The sequence below is a fragment of the Podarcis filfolensis genome (genome assembly GCF_964270895.1).
Source record: "Podarcis filfolensis genome assembly, chromosome: 4".
In the NCBI taxonomy this organism is placed as follows: Eukaryota; Metazoa; Chordata; class Lepidosauria; order Squamata; family Lacertidae; genus Podarcis; species Podarcis filfolensis.
In genome coordinates this window covers 11,361,517-11,380,527 of record NC_139607.1, presented here as the reverse complement: position 1 = coordinate 11,380,527, position 19,011 = coordinate 11,361,517, and the positions used below count along the sequence as shown (strand labels likewise).

Here is a 19,011-nt window from a genome sequence, read left to right as displayed (position 1 = left end):
AAACAACACACACTCAGAGAATCGTTTCCAAATACAATCTAAGCAATGGATGTTACTATGCAATATTTGGTGTTAGTTGAAATTGTGATAGTTTTAGCATCAGAGTGGAGTTAAGTACAGTGGTACCTCGGGTTAAGAACTTAATTCGTTCTGGAGGTCTGTTCTTAACCTGAAACTGTTCTTAACCTGAAGCACCACTTTAGCTAATGGGGCCTCCTGCTGCTGCCATGCCGCCGGAGCACGATTTCTGTTCTCATCCTGAAGCAAAGTTCTTAACCCAAGGTACTATTTCTGGGTTGGCGGAGTCTATAACCTGAAGCGTATGGAACCCGAGGTACCACTGTACTCCTTCCAAATTATGGATATAACTTGGGACCTGTCTATCTTCTGCAGATCTGAGGAATGGCAGACACACTAACTTACATATGAAACGAATAAACATAAAACTTATTTCTAGTATAAAGGGCTAGACCTACTCCTATGTGTGTGAAATTGTGCCCACGTTCCTATAAACTCAAAATATGCTTAAAAATAGAAAAGGCTTTGGGCTGGATTACATGGTGTGACTTTCAACCAGAGGTTTTGGGTTGTGCTTCTAGATCTGGGGTCAGAACCTTTTTCAGTCGTGGGCCGGTCCACCGTTCCTCAGACCATGTGGGGGGGCCGGATTATATATTGGGGGGGGGGAGATGAACGAATTCCTATGCCCAACAAATAACCCAGAGATGCATTTTAAATAAAAGGACACATTCTACTCATGTAAAAACTCACTGATTCCTGGACCATTTGTGGGCCGGATTGAGAAGACAATTGGGCCAAATCCAGCCCCCGGGCCTTAGTTTGCCTACCCCTGTTCTAGGTTCTATACCCTATGTATCATGGCAACCCATTATTTTAGCTCCTGCAGCAAACAATTAATATGCACTGGTGCTCAGAAAGTGCACAATTTACAAAATGGGAAACTTAATTGAAAATCAATGTACCTCACCACAAAGTCCATCCCACCTATGCACCTATTCGGACCCTAAGTAGCTGCCCTATGGGGAGCCAGACCATTGGGTCTATCTACCTCCGTCTGCATTAGCTTGGAACATCTCTCCAGGGTTTCTCAGGCGAGAGACATTCCCAGCTGAACACAGGTATGTTGGGAAACGAAGCAGTACTGGATTTGACCTATAAAGCCTTAAACAACTAAGGATCGCAGTTCCTCAAAGACTGCCTCTCCCCCGTATGAACCAGCCCCGACCCTGCAATCATCAACTGAGGTCCTTCTTCGCATGCCTCCTCTGCGAGAAGTCCAGAGGGTGGCAACATGAGAAAGGGCCTTCTCTGCAGTGCCCCCCATCTGTGGAATGCTCTCCCCAGCATGGCTCACCTGTCTCCTTTGCTACATATGTTTAGGTTACAGGCGAAAACATTCCTCTTCAACCAGGCATTTGGCTGATTAAAATTCTACAGCTTTTTAAATAGTGTTTGTGGTGGTGGCGGTTATTGGTTTGTGTTTGTTTTAGGATGTATTTTGCATTCTCATTTTGTATTTTTCTGTTGCTAACTACCCTGGGATCTTAGGGTGAAGGGCAGTATACAAATATTACAATTAATTATTATTATTATTATTATTATTATTATTATTATTATTACATGCAAAGCAAATGTTCTATCACAGAGCTACAGCCCTTCCTATGACTGCAAGCTTTGAGCTCACAACATAGACTGTCGCACCTCCACAACAAACAGTGGTAATTCACAACCCAATGCCACAAAGCTGCAGTAGAAAAATATCCGTTAACAAACTTCTCATTTCTCAAGCACGTGCAAAGGGCAGAACTACACGTTACCTCAGCAAACACATATACTCAAATTCTCCTTTGCTGAGGTAATGCAAATGGAAGAGTGGGGGAAGTACGAAACCTATTCAAAATCATTCCCAGACAGGATTATTTCTGGTGTCAGACCCCTGAGAAACTGGATTAGAAACAGGAAAGGGGGGAGAGTTCTGGCAGGAGAGAATTAGAGGACAGGGAAAAGGCTGAGTGTCACCTTCTCCCCTATGAAAGAGTATTATGATCCAAACAGGAGCAAGGAGCCCTGGTTGGCATCGTAACATAAAGTTTGGGGATTAGAAAAGGAGACAAAACTAGAGTTTATGGCTAAACTTGAACGGAACGTGTAAGTGGCTTTTTCATAAGTGCAGTTTGCAACTATTACCAGGCTGCAAAAATGCACAATATACATGGGTAGCCCTTAAGCCTTTCAATTGCCTTTTCAAACTAAATAATGTGGCAATAATATTCAGCACTGCTCTTTCGGCACAGCCCGTGCAAAAGTGTGATGCCCTACGTGCAACTTTTAAAAACAAATTCTGGACACACTTCACATACCTCTACATTATCTAATTGCAAAGGCAAAACTGAAAAGCTTGCAAAGGGAGACCACTGCAGTATAAAAAAAGCCACTTACTCGTCCTTCCTCAATGTTGCCGCTATGCTCTAGTGCCATTCTGTGGTTTGTGAAGCAGCAGCATCACCAGTTTAGTGTATAGCAGAGGGCGAGCTTTATATCCAACAGCAGAGTTTGACTTCGGTAGACCTGAAATGATAACATTATTTTTAAATGCACCCTGTACAGAAAACAGGGTTCCCCCGATTCACACACGATACATTTTTTGTAAGACACACCACCAGTCCATGCATGCGCATAACAAAAGGTGAACTCACACACATACACACATGACAGAAAGTCTCTTAAGACAAGGGGTCGCAAACCTTTTTGAGCCAGTGGACACATTTGGAAATTTGAGAGAGTGCCATGGGCACCGGTCACAAAATGGCTGCCTTGGGGGCGGGCACACTAAATTTGAGCATTTTCAAAAGCTCCCACATTAAACAACTGCCTTGCGTTTATTTTAAATGAGCAGCAGGAAAGTGAACATTTAGGCATAAGTCGTACTATGCTACTCTTAACAGAAAGAAAATGTAAAGACACTTGGAAGTTACATACTTTTCAAACAAATGCCTGCTAACTTCTGCATCCACGGCGCTCAAGGGATCATCCAAGAGGTAGATTTCTGCATCTTGATACACAGCCCTAAAAACATGTAAAGAAATAACAGACAGGTCACTACCAAAAGAATTACAATTCACATCATCCATTGGCTACGCTGGCTTGGGATGACAGGACTAAAGAACATTTGGAAGGCCACAAATTCCACACTCCGATATTAAAGAAAGGAACAGGAAACGGAAACTCAGTAACCCGGATCTAAATCCTCTCCTTCAACCCACTTGGTTCACCTTGAACCAAAAACTGCTCTTTTTTATATACCTAAATACCTTCCATTATTTCATGAACACACAGTCCAGAGCAGACATGACACTGTCCCTCCCCAAACCATGGATTCAGATTAAGATGCCAGCCTTAGGCACCCATTTCAAACCATGGCCAACAGTTGTGTATAATTGGACTTGTAATCTAACAACATCTGGAGGGCAGCAGGGTCCCTCTCCCTGCCTTAAGCCATGTTTGAAAACATAGTAAGAACATGTGTATTTCGGATACAGGAAAAATGCTGCGGTGGTTTCCCTTGAAGGCTCTTCCAGGAAAGGAATGTACAGCTTCTTCCTTGTGTCCTTTTAAGGATAGTTAAAATCTCCCTCATTAAGAAGGTTTTTAAATCCATGGTCTGTCATACTCTGCTCTGCTGCTTTGTCCTAGGGCTGCTGTGAAATTGATGTTTTATATTGCTCCAAATAGCTGCCTGGTACTGTTTGAAATTTGTGTACATCACCTTAAAGTATATTAGCAGCGTATGTTTTTAATTATAACATATAAATGTTAAGGTAGTTACTATCACCATCCCTCACTTCTAAGCAGAAATGGGCACCTACAGGCCAAAGGCTATCTTAGTAAATGAAAGTCCAACTTTACCTGGCAAGATTAACTCTGGCTTTTTGTCCCCCACTCAGTGTAGCTCCTCGATCTCCTATCATTGTTAGGTCTCCATCTTCCAGCAGCTCCATATCCTGTTAAAAACAGAAGAGGCGTTACTGCTTGAACTGCAGTAATTTTTACATACTGTATAGTCAGTTGAAAACGCCAAGAGCAACAGAACCATTGATGGTCAAGTTATTGCTCAAAGCAGCAGAATCTAGCTAATGAACTGAGAACTGGGCAGAGGGAATTCGAGGGAATTAGCAAAGGAAGTCATCAAGAAATTTAGAGCAACACAAATTCATCAGAAGGAATCCATTAGGCCACACTACTTTCTCCCGCCTCAGTTTCCTCAGCTGTAATATGGGAGCAGTAATACTAAACTACCTCAGCGGGTTGTCATAAAGATTACTGAGCTAACGCAACACACTTTGAACACTCGCCATGCTATGTGGATTCATTATTTGTTCCATTATTAAATTTAAATCACATTGTTACCAAAAAAACAGATGGCATGGAACTATGTGCTACCTTTTAAAAATAAAGCTGTCTAATAAAACTTCCCAGTCTACTTGATGCTTCAACATGTATTAAAACAAAATTATTGTTGCATAGCAGTCCACATAATGGGTAGATTAAGGATCCTATTACTCAAATTAAAACAGCTCAACTGTAGGGTTAAATAATACATTCAATGCCTTGCATCAAAATTTTAAAAAAATGCTATGCTCATTCATGAAAGAGCTTTGGATAAAAGCCAATGTACACCACACTAAAGGCAACAGTTTAGTAAGCTTCAAATGTTGTGAGAGATTTTTCTCCCCTTTCAAGAAATGTGTTTTATATCCTTTATAAACACCACAGAACTTGAATCTGAATTTTAGAAGGTGATGAATGTTTTAATACTGCCACGCAAGATTAGAAAAAGGTATCAACTGTGTTTAAAAGAAAAACAAGCGTGATTTGCAAAAGCTTTTAAACTGTCTGCTTTCCCCGCTATCTTTCCACTGATAGTAGCATCATAACACACCATATATTGGATCCACTGCATAATACTTCTCAAGCTGCCAGGCAAAATACATGTCTCTTAGCTAATCTGGTTCAGTGTCCCCTTCTACATCACACCTGCCAAATCAAAGAAAAGGGTCTTCTCAGTCAGAGCTGAAATGCTCTGAAGCATTCTCTCGCTTTAGATGCCACCCTAAGGAGCCAACAGCACTATTTCGCAGCTGTAATAATAATAATAACCTTTGCCGTTCCAAATTTCACTCCTATAATCAGGACAGTGTGAAAGATCTCCTCACGTACATTATTTTCTCTTGGAGTTTTCTTGTTTAAATAGCAAACAGAGATGACTTTAAAAGCTGTTCTAGCATATATACTGTAACCAAACTTAAAGTATGATCAGCCATCAATTAAGGTAAAGGTAAAAAAAGGATCCCTGCGTGGTTAAGTCCAGTCAAAGGAGACTATGGGATTGTGGTGCTCATCTCACTTTCAGGCCGAGGGAGCCAGCGTTTGTCCACAGACAGCTTCCTGGGTCATGTGGCCCGCATGACTAAACCACTTCTAGCACAATGGGACACCGTGACAGAAACCAGAGCACACGGAAACACCGTTTACCTTCCCGCTGCAGCGGTACCTATTTATCTACTTGCACTGGCATGCTTTTGCACTGCTAGGTTGGAAGAAGCTGGGACAGAGCAACGGGAGCTCACTCCGTCAGGGGGATTCGAACTGCCAACCTTCTGATCAACAAGCCCAAGAGGCTCAGTGGTTTAGACCACACCACCACCCTCATCCCTTAAAGTATGATCAGCCATCCATTAATGAGAACTTACTGAAAACACAGAGGTATTTATGTGCCAATACCAAAATTACTTTTTTCCTGCCGCAGTAGGTTCAGTAATGTCAAGCAAATTGCTACTGATAATTTTACTTGTAAATGTTCCCTTGGGAGGAAAGGCAGGATATTTATTATCACTACTATTTTGATATTAAAGTGATGCAGTTTCTTAATGTAATAATCCAGTGCTATGCATTTGTCTTAGACATGTAACCCATTTGAAGATCTCGAGGCTGTTAACACTGGTGAGTGTATATGACGTGCCTCCAAAAGTTTTTAGAAACCTAACAAGTGATAAAACCACATACTAAACTAATATTATAAAATCTGGAATGCTAATTCACTAGCAGGCAGTTTCAATCGGTAGGTATTTTTTTGGCTATGTTAACTAACCTTTATGCAGTTTTTAAAAACATTAGCTGTTTCAAGAGGTCTATGAGCTGCAAAAAGTTCACACCTGCATCATTGCACTTCTCCTCACTCTCTTCTCCCCCAATATGTTCTGGGACTTCCCTTAACCCTCTGAAGCAGATTTACCATATTTTTCGCTCTACAGGACGCACCTTTTTCCCCTCCAAAAATGAAGGGGAAATGTGTGTGCGGCCTATGGAGCGAATGCAGGGGGGAGGCAGGCAGGAAAAGCCCCCAAAAGCCACACACAAGCTCCGTGCAGCTCTTGTGGGCTTTTCCTCAGGAGGGAGAAGGGACTGACGCGGCCAGTCAGTCCCTTCTCCCTCCTCGTAGAAAAGCCCACAGGAGCCGTGCGCTCCTTAAAGGGTGCGTGGCTCCTGTGGGCTTTTGCGGGAGGTGGGGGTATTGCCATAGCCACGCGCAGCCTCTCCCTGCCAGAGAGGGTGCGTGGGGCTAAAGAAGCCATAGCCCTGGGCTTCCCCGGCAGCCTCGAGAAGCTCGCGGAGCAGCGGAAGGCTGTGCGCCTTTCAGCTGCTCCCCGACCTGCTCTTTGGGGCTGGCAGTGGGCTTCCCCCCGCCAGCCCCAAAGAGCAGGTCGAAAGGAACCTAAAGCCTGGAGAGCGAGAGGGGTCGGTGCACACCGACCGCTCTCGCTCTCCAGGCTTCCAAGGTAGCCGCCTGAAGGCGACTGAACGCACCTTGAACGGCACCTTGTTTTAGAGGGGGAGAACAAGGGGGGGAAATTCTCCCCCTCTCTGTGCAGCGCCTCCTGCCGCTTCGCTGAAGGGGCACTGGGCAGAGAGGGGGAGGTTTTTTTTTTCTTGTTCTCCCCCTCTAAAACAAGGTGCGTCCTATGGTCTGGTGCGTCCTATAGCGCGAAAAATACGGTAGATCAGGGCAAGCACATGAAAGGGAAATCCCACTGAAGGAGCAGATGTCCTTGCACCAACAAAACTTCGCCGGATACAACCCTCACTGCTAATTATTCACTAAAAGCATTCCGAATGGTCACTTGCACACAGTGAAGTTTTTCAAAAAATCTTCCATGGGGAGGACTGTCGGTTTGCATTTCTTAGTGCAGAAAGTATTGATCTGATGTGTAGAGAACTTTCCTATTCTGATTAGTTCAGGAGGGTTCTGGAAGCTTCTGTGTGTGAAAGAAACAATCAGAAGGTTCATGATGTTTGGGTTATACCTTCAGAGAACCTGAGCACAGCTGGTTTAAACTGATTCTCTTATCTCTTTTCTGTCAAGGTCATGCTGACTATAAAAGTAGGGCCAGAGGGAGCCTGGGTTTCACTTTCTCTATTTATCTCTCTTCCTCCTGGTGTGGTGTTCTGTACATAGTATACATAGTGTTAAGGTTTAGACTTAAGTTATTGTAAGTTAAAATTAAGTCTGCTGCAACTGGATTTCTTATGCACAGTGCCAATCCTGAATGTATTAGATTTATGACCATTATGCTCATTTGCCTTCAGCAGCAGTAAAGCTCTGCTGGATGAAATATTTAATTGCCTCCAGTCTATTTTTTGGGAATCCCGCAACGTGTTTTACTCTGCTAACTATACGTCTGAGCTCTGCTCCGGATCAATACTGAGTAGAATTTCAATGACAAGGACTTACTTTCTTGAGAGCGCAAACTCGGAGAACCTTTTCGTATTTTTCTTTGTGGTATTCTTTTCCGAAGAGTATGTTACTTCTTACGGTGCCAGAAAACACCCACGGCTGCTGAGAAACATACGCTATTCTCCCTCGAACATCTGTGAAACCTTTGGCTGCAGACAGTTCGCCAAGGACGGCGCTCAAGAGCGAAGACTGAAAGCGTTGGGGAGAAAAAATAATTAAAGTTAAGGTTTTCGATGGGTGCAGGAAAAAATGCGTACGTGCAAATCCACTCACCTCCTGCAACACTTATTACATGGGCCGACATAATGCTTTTAGCTATTGTCAAGCAACTGGGAGAGGAGCTCAACTGCTCCCTCACCTAATCTTCCTGCACTTATTTTTACCAGAGTGAAGACTTAATAAACAGCACCAGACATAAGTATAGCTAACACCAGTGCTATTTTTCTAGAACTGCCAGAACTGGGTTCCGGTAAATTCCAGATGAAAAAAGCCCTGGCTAACCCTAACCATGGGGGACACGGGTGGTGCTGTGGGTTAAACCACTGAGCCTAGGACTTGCCGATCAGAAGTTCGGAGGTTCAAATCCCCACGACGGGGTGAGCTCCCATTGCTCGGTCCCTGCTCCTGCCAACCTAGCATTTCGAAAGCACGTCAAAGTGCAAGTAGATAAATAGGTACCGCTCTGGTGGGAAGTTAAACGGCGTTTCTGTGCACTGCTCTGGTTCTCCAGAAGCAGCTTAGTCATGCTAGCCACATGACCCGGAAGCTGTACACCGGCTCCTTCGGCCAATAAAGCGAGATGAGTGCCACAACCCCAGAGTTGGTCATGACTAGACCTAATGGTCAGAGGTCCCTTTACCTTACCTTGCAAAGTATAAGAGACACAGTTAGAGCTGGATACACAAAGCAACCCTAAATCTTGGCACACTTTAGCTCTAGCAAACCTTTTTTGGGGATTCTATGACTGCAAAACAATCTGCTTTAGTTGCACATCTGAGGTGCAGATCTCTCGTTACACTGCAGCAGCAGTACAGATTGGGCTGTCACACAATGCAAGAGTTTGGAATACCTGAGTAATGTATTTCATTCATTTATTCGGGTCCACATCCTTCAGTTCATTGGTGTGATCCTCAGCCACACACTTATTAAGCCAAAATAGCCATGTGCTCTATGATTCCTTTCTCCCCCTCTGGGCATGCTGCGACTGAAGACTTCCTAGGTTAAGTAACCCTATTCTCTTGTTAAGTCTAAACTGGGAAACTGTGGTTACTAGGATCAGAACAAACCATAATAACCCCCCAAAAAACATCTTCCAAACCATTGTTTCAGATCCTACTAACCACAGTTACCAGGAAGGAGGGGGCCAGGCACATGGGCAAAACGCTCATGTCTATCTCGACTTAGTTCTTCTTTGGAGATCACTCAAAGCCAAGTAAGATTGTCTTCCATAAACACGTTTTAACAGTGAGCCCGTAAGTGACTGTGGAGGCCAATTCTGGATCCACACATCGTTCCACAGTGGGGACACAGGTTTCCGGGCAGAAGTTGGTCGTGGTGAGGGTTTGCCAAGCGTGCCTTCCTCTTAGCACGTTTCTTCCTTTCATCCTGAGTTTAAGCGTCTTCAAAGCCCATGACATCTTTGGTCAGGGCTGTTCTCTAAGTGGAGTACTCGCAGGCCGGTGTTTCCCAGTTGTCGGTGTTTATACTATTTATTTATTTATTAGATTTGCCTTGAGAGAGTCTTTCAACCTCTTCTGTTGATCACCAGCATTACACTTTCCATTTTTAAGTTTGGAATAGAGTAGTTGCTTTGGAAGAAGATAATCAGGCATCCGCACAACATGACCAGTCCACTGAAGTTGACATTGAAGAATCATTGCTTCAACACAAGTGATCTTTGCTTCTTCCAGTACACTGGCATTAGTTCGCCTGTCTTCCCAGGTGATGTCTATCTCCACTTAGTTAACCTAGGCATGAATGCCCAAATCTGGGCACACACTCTTTGTTTAGAAGCAAATTGGGAAGCATTTTTAGAACTTATGACAGATACATGCATGTTTTATTTTTTATTAAATTTCCATATTGCCCTTCATTCAAAGATCACAGGGTGGTTTACAATATGAAAACACAAAAGTACATACCATAATAGCAGACAAAAATAATACCTGTGTCCATGGATTGAAGCCTTAGGACTTCATAGCTCTTGCAATTTGCAACATCTTTAAAACTTATTTTGACCACCCACCTGCCTCAAAATTAGAAGACTGGATGGTTTGTGGACAACTTAACTGTAATTCTTAGCACTGTAAAAATCTGAGTTATGACTTACTTTTCCTGCTCCTACGGGGCCAATCACAATTAGTAATTCTCCCGGTCTGACAGTAATTGAAATGTTTTGAAGTGTCGGCAATTCCAAAGCCTATACATTAACAACAGAACAATTAATAAAAAATTCTGACAGATATTAGAATCAGAAAAGTCTGCAGTCCCAATAAAATATACCTGGAAACAGGGTTCAATGAAAGTAATAGTATTTGTTTCAAAGTAAATAGGTTAAGAATCAGGGTGGAAACTTCAAGCGATTTAGAATTACATCTATATTGTCTCAGCATTGTTTCAGAGTGAAACCTGGCCACATATTTTCTACATCATAGCTCAGCGGCATCTTTCCTTCTATTTGTTTCTTGAATATAACATAAATGCTATCCAGTGAGATCATTTAATAAGTTTTCAAGATTCGATATATATATATATATATATATATATATATATATATATATATATATAGTAACTTTGTATTAATGTAACATCTTAATATGTAACTGTGTCTTTTTGTAATATTTTGTTTACGCTGTTGTCGCTTAAGTTTCCTGTACACCGCTTAGAGATATTTTTAATATATTTAGCGGTATAGAAATTAAATAAGCAATCAATAATCAATAAAAAAATGGAAACCAAGTCTCCACTAAAACCCAAGCCTCAGCTCACATGCCTGTGTTCTAAAACCTTTAATACTGATTCATTTTGAACTTCGGGAGGTTTGAATTTTGGAGGAAGATGCCTTTTGAAATATTATTTATAAAGCCCCACAAGGTGGCAGCATCAGCCCATTATTAACACACACTCATTCACAACACACAAACCATCCCGCCACAACCTTTGTGACCATGATATCACCTTCACTGTACTGCACTTTCATTCAACAGAAAATCTGATTCAGATATAACACTGTGTTTCAGAACGTAGCTATTGAATAGAAAGAATGCAGAGAACGCAATTTGAGATAGCTAGATAACATATGCTTGGTGAAATGGGGCCTACTGAATGATTACAGAATGTTAAGGAGAACTTCAAGAGTTCATAAAGTTGAATACGTGCACAAGTGAATCTCTGTATACCAAATGAGGCGCCTTTGCTGTATTATTTTCAGTACCTGCTTAAAACATTTTTGTTAAGGAAAGCCTTTCTAGGCAAGAAGACATCCAAGTGTTTTAATATTTTTAATTTACTGCTGAATTTAATTGATTTTCAAAGTTTTAACTACTTGCCTTTAAACTGTTCTTATTGATAGCTTTAATATTTCTTTTAAACAGATTAGAGATTTTGTTAGAATCAAACTGTGGATTTGCTGGACCAATGTTTTCCCTCAGGAATGGATTGGATGTGAGAACAGGCTGAAACCTAAGTCTGTTCAACTCGATCATGCAATCTGGAAACCATTTAAGCCGGCAATAAAGGCAGTGAAATTTTAAAAACTCTGTTTTAAAGGCTTAGGGTGTCTCAGCCGGCAGTAGCCTTGCTGCTGAACAGGGTTTGGATTTGGTGTAACTTTATGCTGTCTTAATTTACACCAGCTTCTGATGTAGAAGATTGCTTCCCTGCCCCCCAACCAAAAACCAACAACAACTCACCAAATTGGCTCCCCGTTGCTGCTTACTGCTTAAATTAATGATAAAAAGAGAATTCAGCAACATCCAGCTGTGGAAGAAGTGTACTTCTGGGATTAAATCAAACTCCTTCCTATTTTGCTGTTTCAAAGTGGGGGGAAATGACATTACCTTGTCCCAGTAACAGGTCAAATCCTGCACATGAAGGAGTGTATTTTCACTGCCAGTTTTGAGTTGCGGGCTGACCTCAGAAATCTCATCAAGGATCAAAAAGTTCTGCACCAACGGGGGGAAAGCACAAAGACTTCTTTGAGCACGAAGCAGAACCGCATAGGGAAAATAAGCCAGAATTTCCTTGTGAATCACAAGGTTACATAGCCACAGTCAGAAACGATAAATGGCGCTAACTGGTAAACAGCTTCAGGTCAGGAAAACTGAGAACCCACCACCTCCTTGTGAATATATAGGAAGAGCAGCCACCAAACACACCTGAAAAGTTAAATCACTGTCTAAGAAATTATAGTTTAAAGTTAGCATATTGAATTCTAAATGCACCCTGGAAAACTACTCTTTCATTCTACAAATCATGCAAAGTAGAGGTGTCGCCCCACAAAAAAATTAATAATGAGAACTAGATCAATAGCTGACCCAAGGCTGCTTCAAAGGCAAATTTTAAAATGAAGCAGAACATAGCAGAGACTCAGAGGTCTGACAGCCAGGTAAGCATTGATTCCCCCAGTGGTGCCCACCAACTGTATGGATGGGAAACGTATGATCCAAAAACCATCTAACTTCACCCATGAGGTCAAACAACAAGTCAGATGACTTTACTTGTGAAGTCAGCTGATGTGGAGGACACGGTTCAATTCTACATTGCTTGTGGATGCCTGCTCCTAGCGAGGAACAGGTACCCCCAGCCAGAAAACAGAATTTAACCCTTGCTCAATGGCTGATTTTGTTGTTGATTAGTCGTGTCCGACTCTTCGTGACCCCATGGCCCAGAGCAAGCCAGGCACCTCTGTCTTCCACTGCCTCCCGCAGTTTGGTCAAATTTAAATGGCTGATTTAACAGAGGTTAAATCTTGCTTGGTTTGGCTGCCACATACCAATGAACAGACACTCAAAGCCAAAGCAAGCTCCTTTTCCCTCCAAGTTTGGAAAATGCAGACTTCTTCTTCTCTCCCTGCCACCATAGGGAGGGGAGAAAGAAGTGCTACGTGAGCCCTGCACCTCGCACTTCTCAAAACATCCCTTGTGCTGTAGTTCCCAAGCACCTGACAGCCAGCCGGCTGGCTGATACTTGACCAGCGAGCAGCACAACGCAATCGCTTGTTGCCACAGCAATACTGTGAGATTGGCAGGTGAGTGGCCCTATCAAATTTGGTGGACTGGTAGACTGATCCTGACAAGTAAATTGGCAAGAAATGCTGACAAAATGTTTGTGTGCTTCCTCTCTTTAAGAGGCCACAAAGGACTAACATCTTCTTCTCTGGCTTGTAATAATAATAATAATAATAATAATAATAATAATAATAATAATAATATATATATATATTTATTTATTTATTTATTTATACCCCGCCCATCTGGCTGAGTTTCCCCAGCCACTCTGGGCGGCTTCCAATCAAGTGTTAAAAACTAAACAGCATTAAATATTAAAAACTTCCCTAAACAGGGCTGCTTTCAGATGTATTTTAAAAAGAAGATAGCTGCTTATTTCCTTCACATCTGAAGAAAGCCAAGGAAGATTGTCTTCCATCAACACGGTTTTAACAGTGAGTCTGTAAGTGACTGTGGAGGCCAATTCTGGATCCACACGTCCTTCCACAGTGGGGACACAAGTTTCCGGGCAGAAGTTGGTCGTGGTGAGGGTTTGCCAAGCGTGCCTTCCTCTTAGCATGTTTCTCCCTTTTGTCCTGAGTTTGAGCATCTTCAAACCCATGACACCTTTGGTAAAGGCTGTTCTCCAATTGGAGCACTCCCAGGCCAGTGTTTCCCAGTTGTCAGTGTTTATACTACATTTTTTGAGATTTGCCTTGAGAGAGTCTTTGAACCTCTTTTGTTGACCACCAGCAGTACCCTTCCCATTTTGAAGTTCGGAATAGAGTAATTGCTCTCACAAAGGGTTAACAGGAGGGAGACTTGCAAAAAAAAGTGGACTGGCAGTTTTGTGGATTTGTAATGCTGCAATTAAACATATCCAGAGAACATCCGCTTTTGTTTCTTACACAATACCTTGATTCGTCGAATGCTGACCATTGCTTCCGACGCTCTCTCAACAGCCGCAGGGAAGAAGAGAGTAACTGTGAGTCTCACGGCACCATAGAGAGACACCGCAACGAACACCCGACTTGCGGAGATCTGATTGCCCAGCAACACGTAAGTCATGAACGTCATAAACACGGTGATTTTGCTGGCAACGAAGAAAGATGCCAGGTTCATTCCTCGAAGGTAAGAACTCTTGAGAACCTTGGAGATCTCCTTCCTGAAAATAATAATAGTAATAATAACACAGAGTTGATTAATAAGTATTTATTTTCATGGCACATAACAATACAGTGGTACCTCGGGTTAAGTACTTAATTCGTTCTGGAGGTCCATTCTTAACCTGAAACTGTTCTAAACCTGAAGCACCACTTTAGCTAATGGGGCCTCCTGCTGCCGCCGCGCCGCCGGAGCCCGATTTCTGTTCTTATCCTGAAGCAAAGTTCTTAACCTGAAGCACTATTTCTGGGTTAGCGGAGTGTGTAACCTGAAGCGTATGTAACCCGAGGTACCACTGTATATTCAATGCACAAAGAGATCTTCTGAAACGTACGTATTTTAAACACACACCACGATAAATCAATCTAGAGAGAAGTGCATTCGAAGTCCTTTTGTTCTTCTAATTGCATTTAGTAATAAACAAGAGAGGAGAAAGAGTATAGCAGGAGCAAGATTTCATTTCCTGTGGCTGGATTTATATATATCTCTAATTTTAAAAACAAAAAAGGTTAAAAAAAGAGGGAATGGAGCCTCAGGATCCCTACAATTCTATGATTCTATGAAAATACCTGATAGCTTATACAATATATAGGATTGCTCTTTTGGAGCACATTTTTGAGGTCTCAAGGTATGACAAATTGAAAATATGCTATGTCCCGCTTTGTACTTCTCTCAGGTTTTAAAGACGGCGATATGTTTAAGTTACCGCATATGGCAACTGTAATTATTATTACATCACCACTACTTACAGAAATATATGTTACCATTGCATAAGCAAGAAAGAAACAGGCTATTCAGGCACATCGAGATAATTGTTTTATGTCCTCCAAAAAAAATTCTTGGAATCTTTTCTTGAGACATGGAAGAAGACATATCATTAAACTGCTATATAGCTGTTTTTTTAAAAAAAAACACACCAAAAAAACTAAGCAAACCAGAAGGTGGCAAGGTTGCCTGTCCATAACTTTGGATAAGCGTTCAACATTACCTTCTCATGTTGTTCACAAGATCAGCGAATGACTTTTCCCAAGCATACATCTTAATTATCCGCATTCCACTGATGACTTCATTCATGGTCCTGATCCTTATATCTGTGAAGGCTGCTGTTCTGCTCCTGCAATTTCAAGAGGACACTATTCAAGTTGCAATCAAACCATTTGTAGCTTTTTGTTTTTGCCTTTTTTAAAAAACATCCTCTAGGATATGGGCCCCAAAATGGTTAATGGTTATTCCGCAGACATCCATAGGTTATTTCCAAGCGGAAAGAATGTACGAATGCTAATGAATAACTGTTTAGTGAACTGTTTACCTAAGATTAGAGAATCATTTAAGCTTTTGACGCTGTTCCAATACACCTATGGGTGACCTTGAGCCAGTCACTCAGACCAACCTATAGCACAAGGTCATTGTGGGAATTAAATTAGGATGGAAAAGAACCTGGGCTTTTTTAAGCCAGAACTTGCAGGAACTTTGTTCTGGCATGTCTCAAGTGTGCGCCACTGCCATGATAAGAGAATGTATTCATAGTAAGTTCTGGTACCTCTTTTTCTGGAAAAATAGCACCGGAGAGAACCACAAAAGCCACTATGAGCTCGATGGAGGGAAAGGTGGGCTATAAATTATATACATTGAATGAATGAATGAATGAATGAATGAGGGAAAGTTTTTTCGGCTATCCAGGGCTTTTTTTCCAATCAGAACTCAGTTCTGGCACCTCTCAGGTGGGCGCCATTGCCATTGTTTCTGAAGCAGCTTAAAGGTTGGCAGCAAAGTACACAAATAATACCATGCCCTTGGAATTTTTTTAAAAAAATCTGAATTGTGTGATGCAGTCCTCCAACCCAAAGACGTTTACAAAAATGCATATATTAGGAGGCAGCGTGCATAAAGATGAACATATTAGTGAAATAAACCATTAAAAATCCATTTGATTAGAGGAAATTGCTCACAGAGAAATGTATACATTATTCAAAGCTGAATCTAAAAAGTTGCATATCAGGAGAAATTCATACTGCAAGGCTGATGAATTTTCATGAGGATTTTTGAATTGAATTGTTTTTGTTTTGATTGTGCATTATCAGTGATTTTATATTGTGATTTTGTCCACCCTGAGAACTGTGGGTATAGGGTGGTATACTAAAAATAAAAGTAAAAAACATTAATTCTTCAAGAACCTCCCCATGGTGCAGTTGGTGGCAGATGGCTTTGAGAAGAGGCAGGAGAAGGCAGCTAAAACCGGGTCAGGTACCTGGCGTAATCACTGTCTGCCACCCCACCCTCATTCTTCCAGAAAAGTCCCCATGGGGAAGTTGGTGGCAAGCCGTGGGTTGTGGATCCACACTGAGGGAATCTTGCCCGAGATGCAAAGACAAGAAGGTGGACAAGAAGGTCCACCAGGAGCGACCATTCCTTCTTCTCAAATATTTTCCTGGTCCTTGCCTCCATAGTCCTCTCCCCTTCTGACACTTCCTCTCAAAGTACAGAACTTCACTTTCCCCTATTGGCATGAATATGCTGGTTGCATTTGTAGAAGGAAGTAAAAGATACCCTCAGGGACACCATGAGGGCAGGGCCCAAATTTATTTCCTCAAAACCATTTTGAGTCAGCCCTGCTCCTTTCTGCAATCTAGAATAACCTTTATATACCTAAAGGCTTAATATTACACAACTCTAGAATTCCCTCTGCAACAAGGAAACCTCACAGGGTTTTAAGAAGCCTGGCAAAAAAACCCATTTTGGGGGGGGGTGTAGACTGACATTTGGCTGAAAGAGTGCTGGACCCAAGAAAAATCCCTCACTTAGTCATAATGTTCACTGAAGTTGCCATGGCGAAGTTCCATGCCTACCTCGTGGAACTGTTGGAAGGATAAAATTGAGAATCTAAATAGATACTGCCCGAACCTTAAAACACAATTGTATGCAATTTGGGCTATAAATGTTGCTGTTGGGTGAGTGGGAAGTCACTAGTTTTGTTGAATTGAAGGAACGTCTCCACCCATCGTTCAGCCTGGACACCGAGGTCCAGCGCCAAGGGCCTTTTGGCGGTTCCCTCACTGCGAGAAGTGAGGTGACAGGGAACCAGGCAGAGGGCCTTCTCGGTAGTGGCACCTGCCCTGTGGAACACCCTCCCATCAGATATCAAGGAGATAAACAACTACCTGACATTTAGATGACATCTGAAGGCAGCCCTGTTTAGGGAAGTTTTTAATGTTTGATGTTTTATCACATTAATTAATTAATTAATTAATAATATTAATAATATTAATAATAATAATAATAATAATGATAATAATAATAATAATAATAATAATAATAATAATAATAATAATAATATTCTATTGGGAGCCACCCAGAGTGGCTGGGGAAATCCAGCCAGGTGAGTGGGGAATGAATGAATAAATAAATAAATATAATAATAGTTGGCCTTACCACTGAGCAATTTGTCTTTTCAAAACCTCAACAAATGCAGTAACTGAGAATTTGCCACATTTTTTCTTTAATGCCTTTTAAAGCAGACACGTCAACCAAAAGAGAATGCAATGGCAGAGCATGTCATGTTAGGCGGTCAAAGCTCAAGTTTGCAAATTTCTTCCGTAAGCAGTCTTAAAAACGTGGTTTTGGGTGTGAGGGAATTCAAACCTGCTATTATTTTTGCGATTGGACAGTATTTAGTTTGGTAAATCTATGTTTGATTTTAAAAGCACATACGCTGCTCTTGGAAAAACCAGAGAATGTTTAGTTTACCTTTTGAAAATGCTGGGTAATGCTAAATAAATAAATAAACAAACAAACAAACAAACAAACAAATAATGTAGAATATAACTGCAAGTACTTGGGCAATGACTGATTTCTGTGCAATTTTACAAACAGTTTACTTACCGAGTAAAACTAAATTATATTAATTTAACCAAACTATCTTTTGAATTCCCAAGTCATGTTATAACCTTTTCGCACCCCTCATTTTTTGAATTTAAAAGTTAAAAATTGCAACCCTCCCTAATGCAATAGGTTCCTTACTCTTGATTGCCCAAGCAAATAGTCCAAAAACAAGATGTCATAAAGATTAAAACAAAAAACAAAAACCTGTATCATACAAGCAAGGACTTCCAGTGCTTTCTGTTCTTTCCACTGAATGAACACGCTCCTTTTTTTCCAATACTTTATGTAAAAATGTGCACATAACAAAATACAAACCAAAACAAAAATGAAGTTGGCAGGTTTCTTTCTAGGGATCTTTTAAACATTCTGAAACAAAAATCACGAGATGCCAAATGCTTTTACCTCAGCGATGAGAACAGCCTCCCAATGCAGCTTTGCAGAGGAAGCAGAATAATTAAAACAGCCATTCCCGCAAGACATGAGGGGCCAATTTCAAGCCAAAGAAGGGCCGTTACTGCTATCGCTTGAAGGGGTCCGGCCCATAAGAAGTGCAAAAAAATAGTCACCTGCAGAAACGGAAACACACAAATTTACTGAAAGCAGCCATTAGAGCCGAGAGTGTGACAGTCGCAGGTGTATTTCACATATTTTAGCAGCAATGGCGAATTCCCTTACACAATCATACCTGGGTTCAGAGATGCCTGTGACCAGTGCTTTTTTCGGGGGGGGGGGGCGCAGGGGTACACATACCTCTAAACATTTTGTGAAACTTTGTACTTTTGTCCATTTACTGAATTTATTTTTCCCGATTTGAACCATAAAATGGTGATGTTCTTGAGTCAAAATGAGAGTACCCCTAAACATTTTTGCAGGTACCCCTGAACCAAAGATGACTACATGGAAGAAATTCTGGAGGCAGCAATTTGTGTGTCTGTATGCGAAGTAGCC

At 41.6% G+C, this 19,011-nt stretch overlaps 1 protein-coding gene across 1 annotated transcript in view; it reads right to left on the bottom strand.

Moving 5' to 3' along the window:
- The window catches only part of ABCC4 (ATP binding cassette subfamily C member 4 (PEL blood group)), a 153,194-nt gene that overhangs the window by 98,931 nt on the left and 35,252 nt on the right, over window positions 1-19,011 (bottom strand). The window contains exons 6-13 of the mRNA XM_083610412.1: window positions 18,466-18,629; window positions 15,173-15,298; window positions 13,936-14,185; window positions 11,872-11,976; window positions 10,143-10,232; window positions 7,811-8,002; window positions 3,928-4,022; window positions 3,001-3,087 (exon numbers count right to left, since the gene is read on the bottom strand). Of these exons, the coding sequence (XP_083466538.1) occupies window positions 3,001-3,087; window positions 3,928-4,022; window positions 7,811-8,002; window positions 10,143-10,232; window positions 11,872-11,976; window positions 13,936-14,185; window positions 15,173-15,298; window positions 18,466-18,629 (1,109 nt within the window). The remainder of the gene's footprint in view (window positions 1-3,000; window positions 3,088-3,927; window positions 4,023-7,810; window positions 8,003-10,142; window positions 10,233-11,871; window positions 11,977-13,935; window positions 14,186-15,172; window positions 15,299-18,465; window positions 18,630-19,011) is intronic.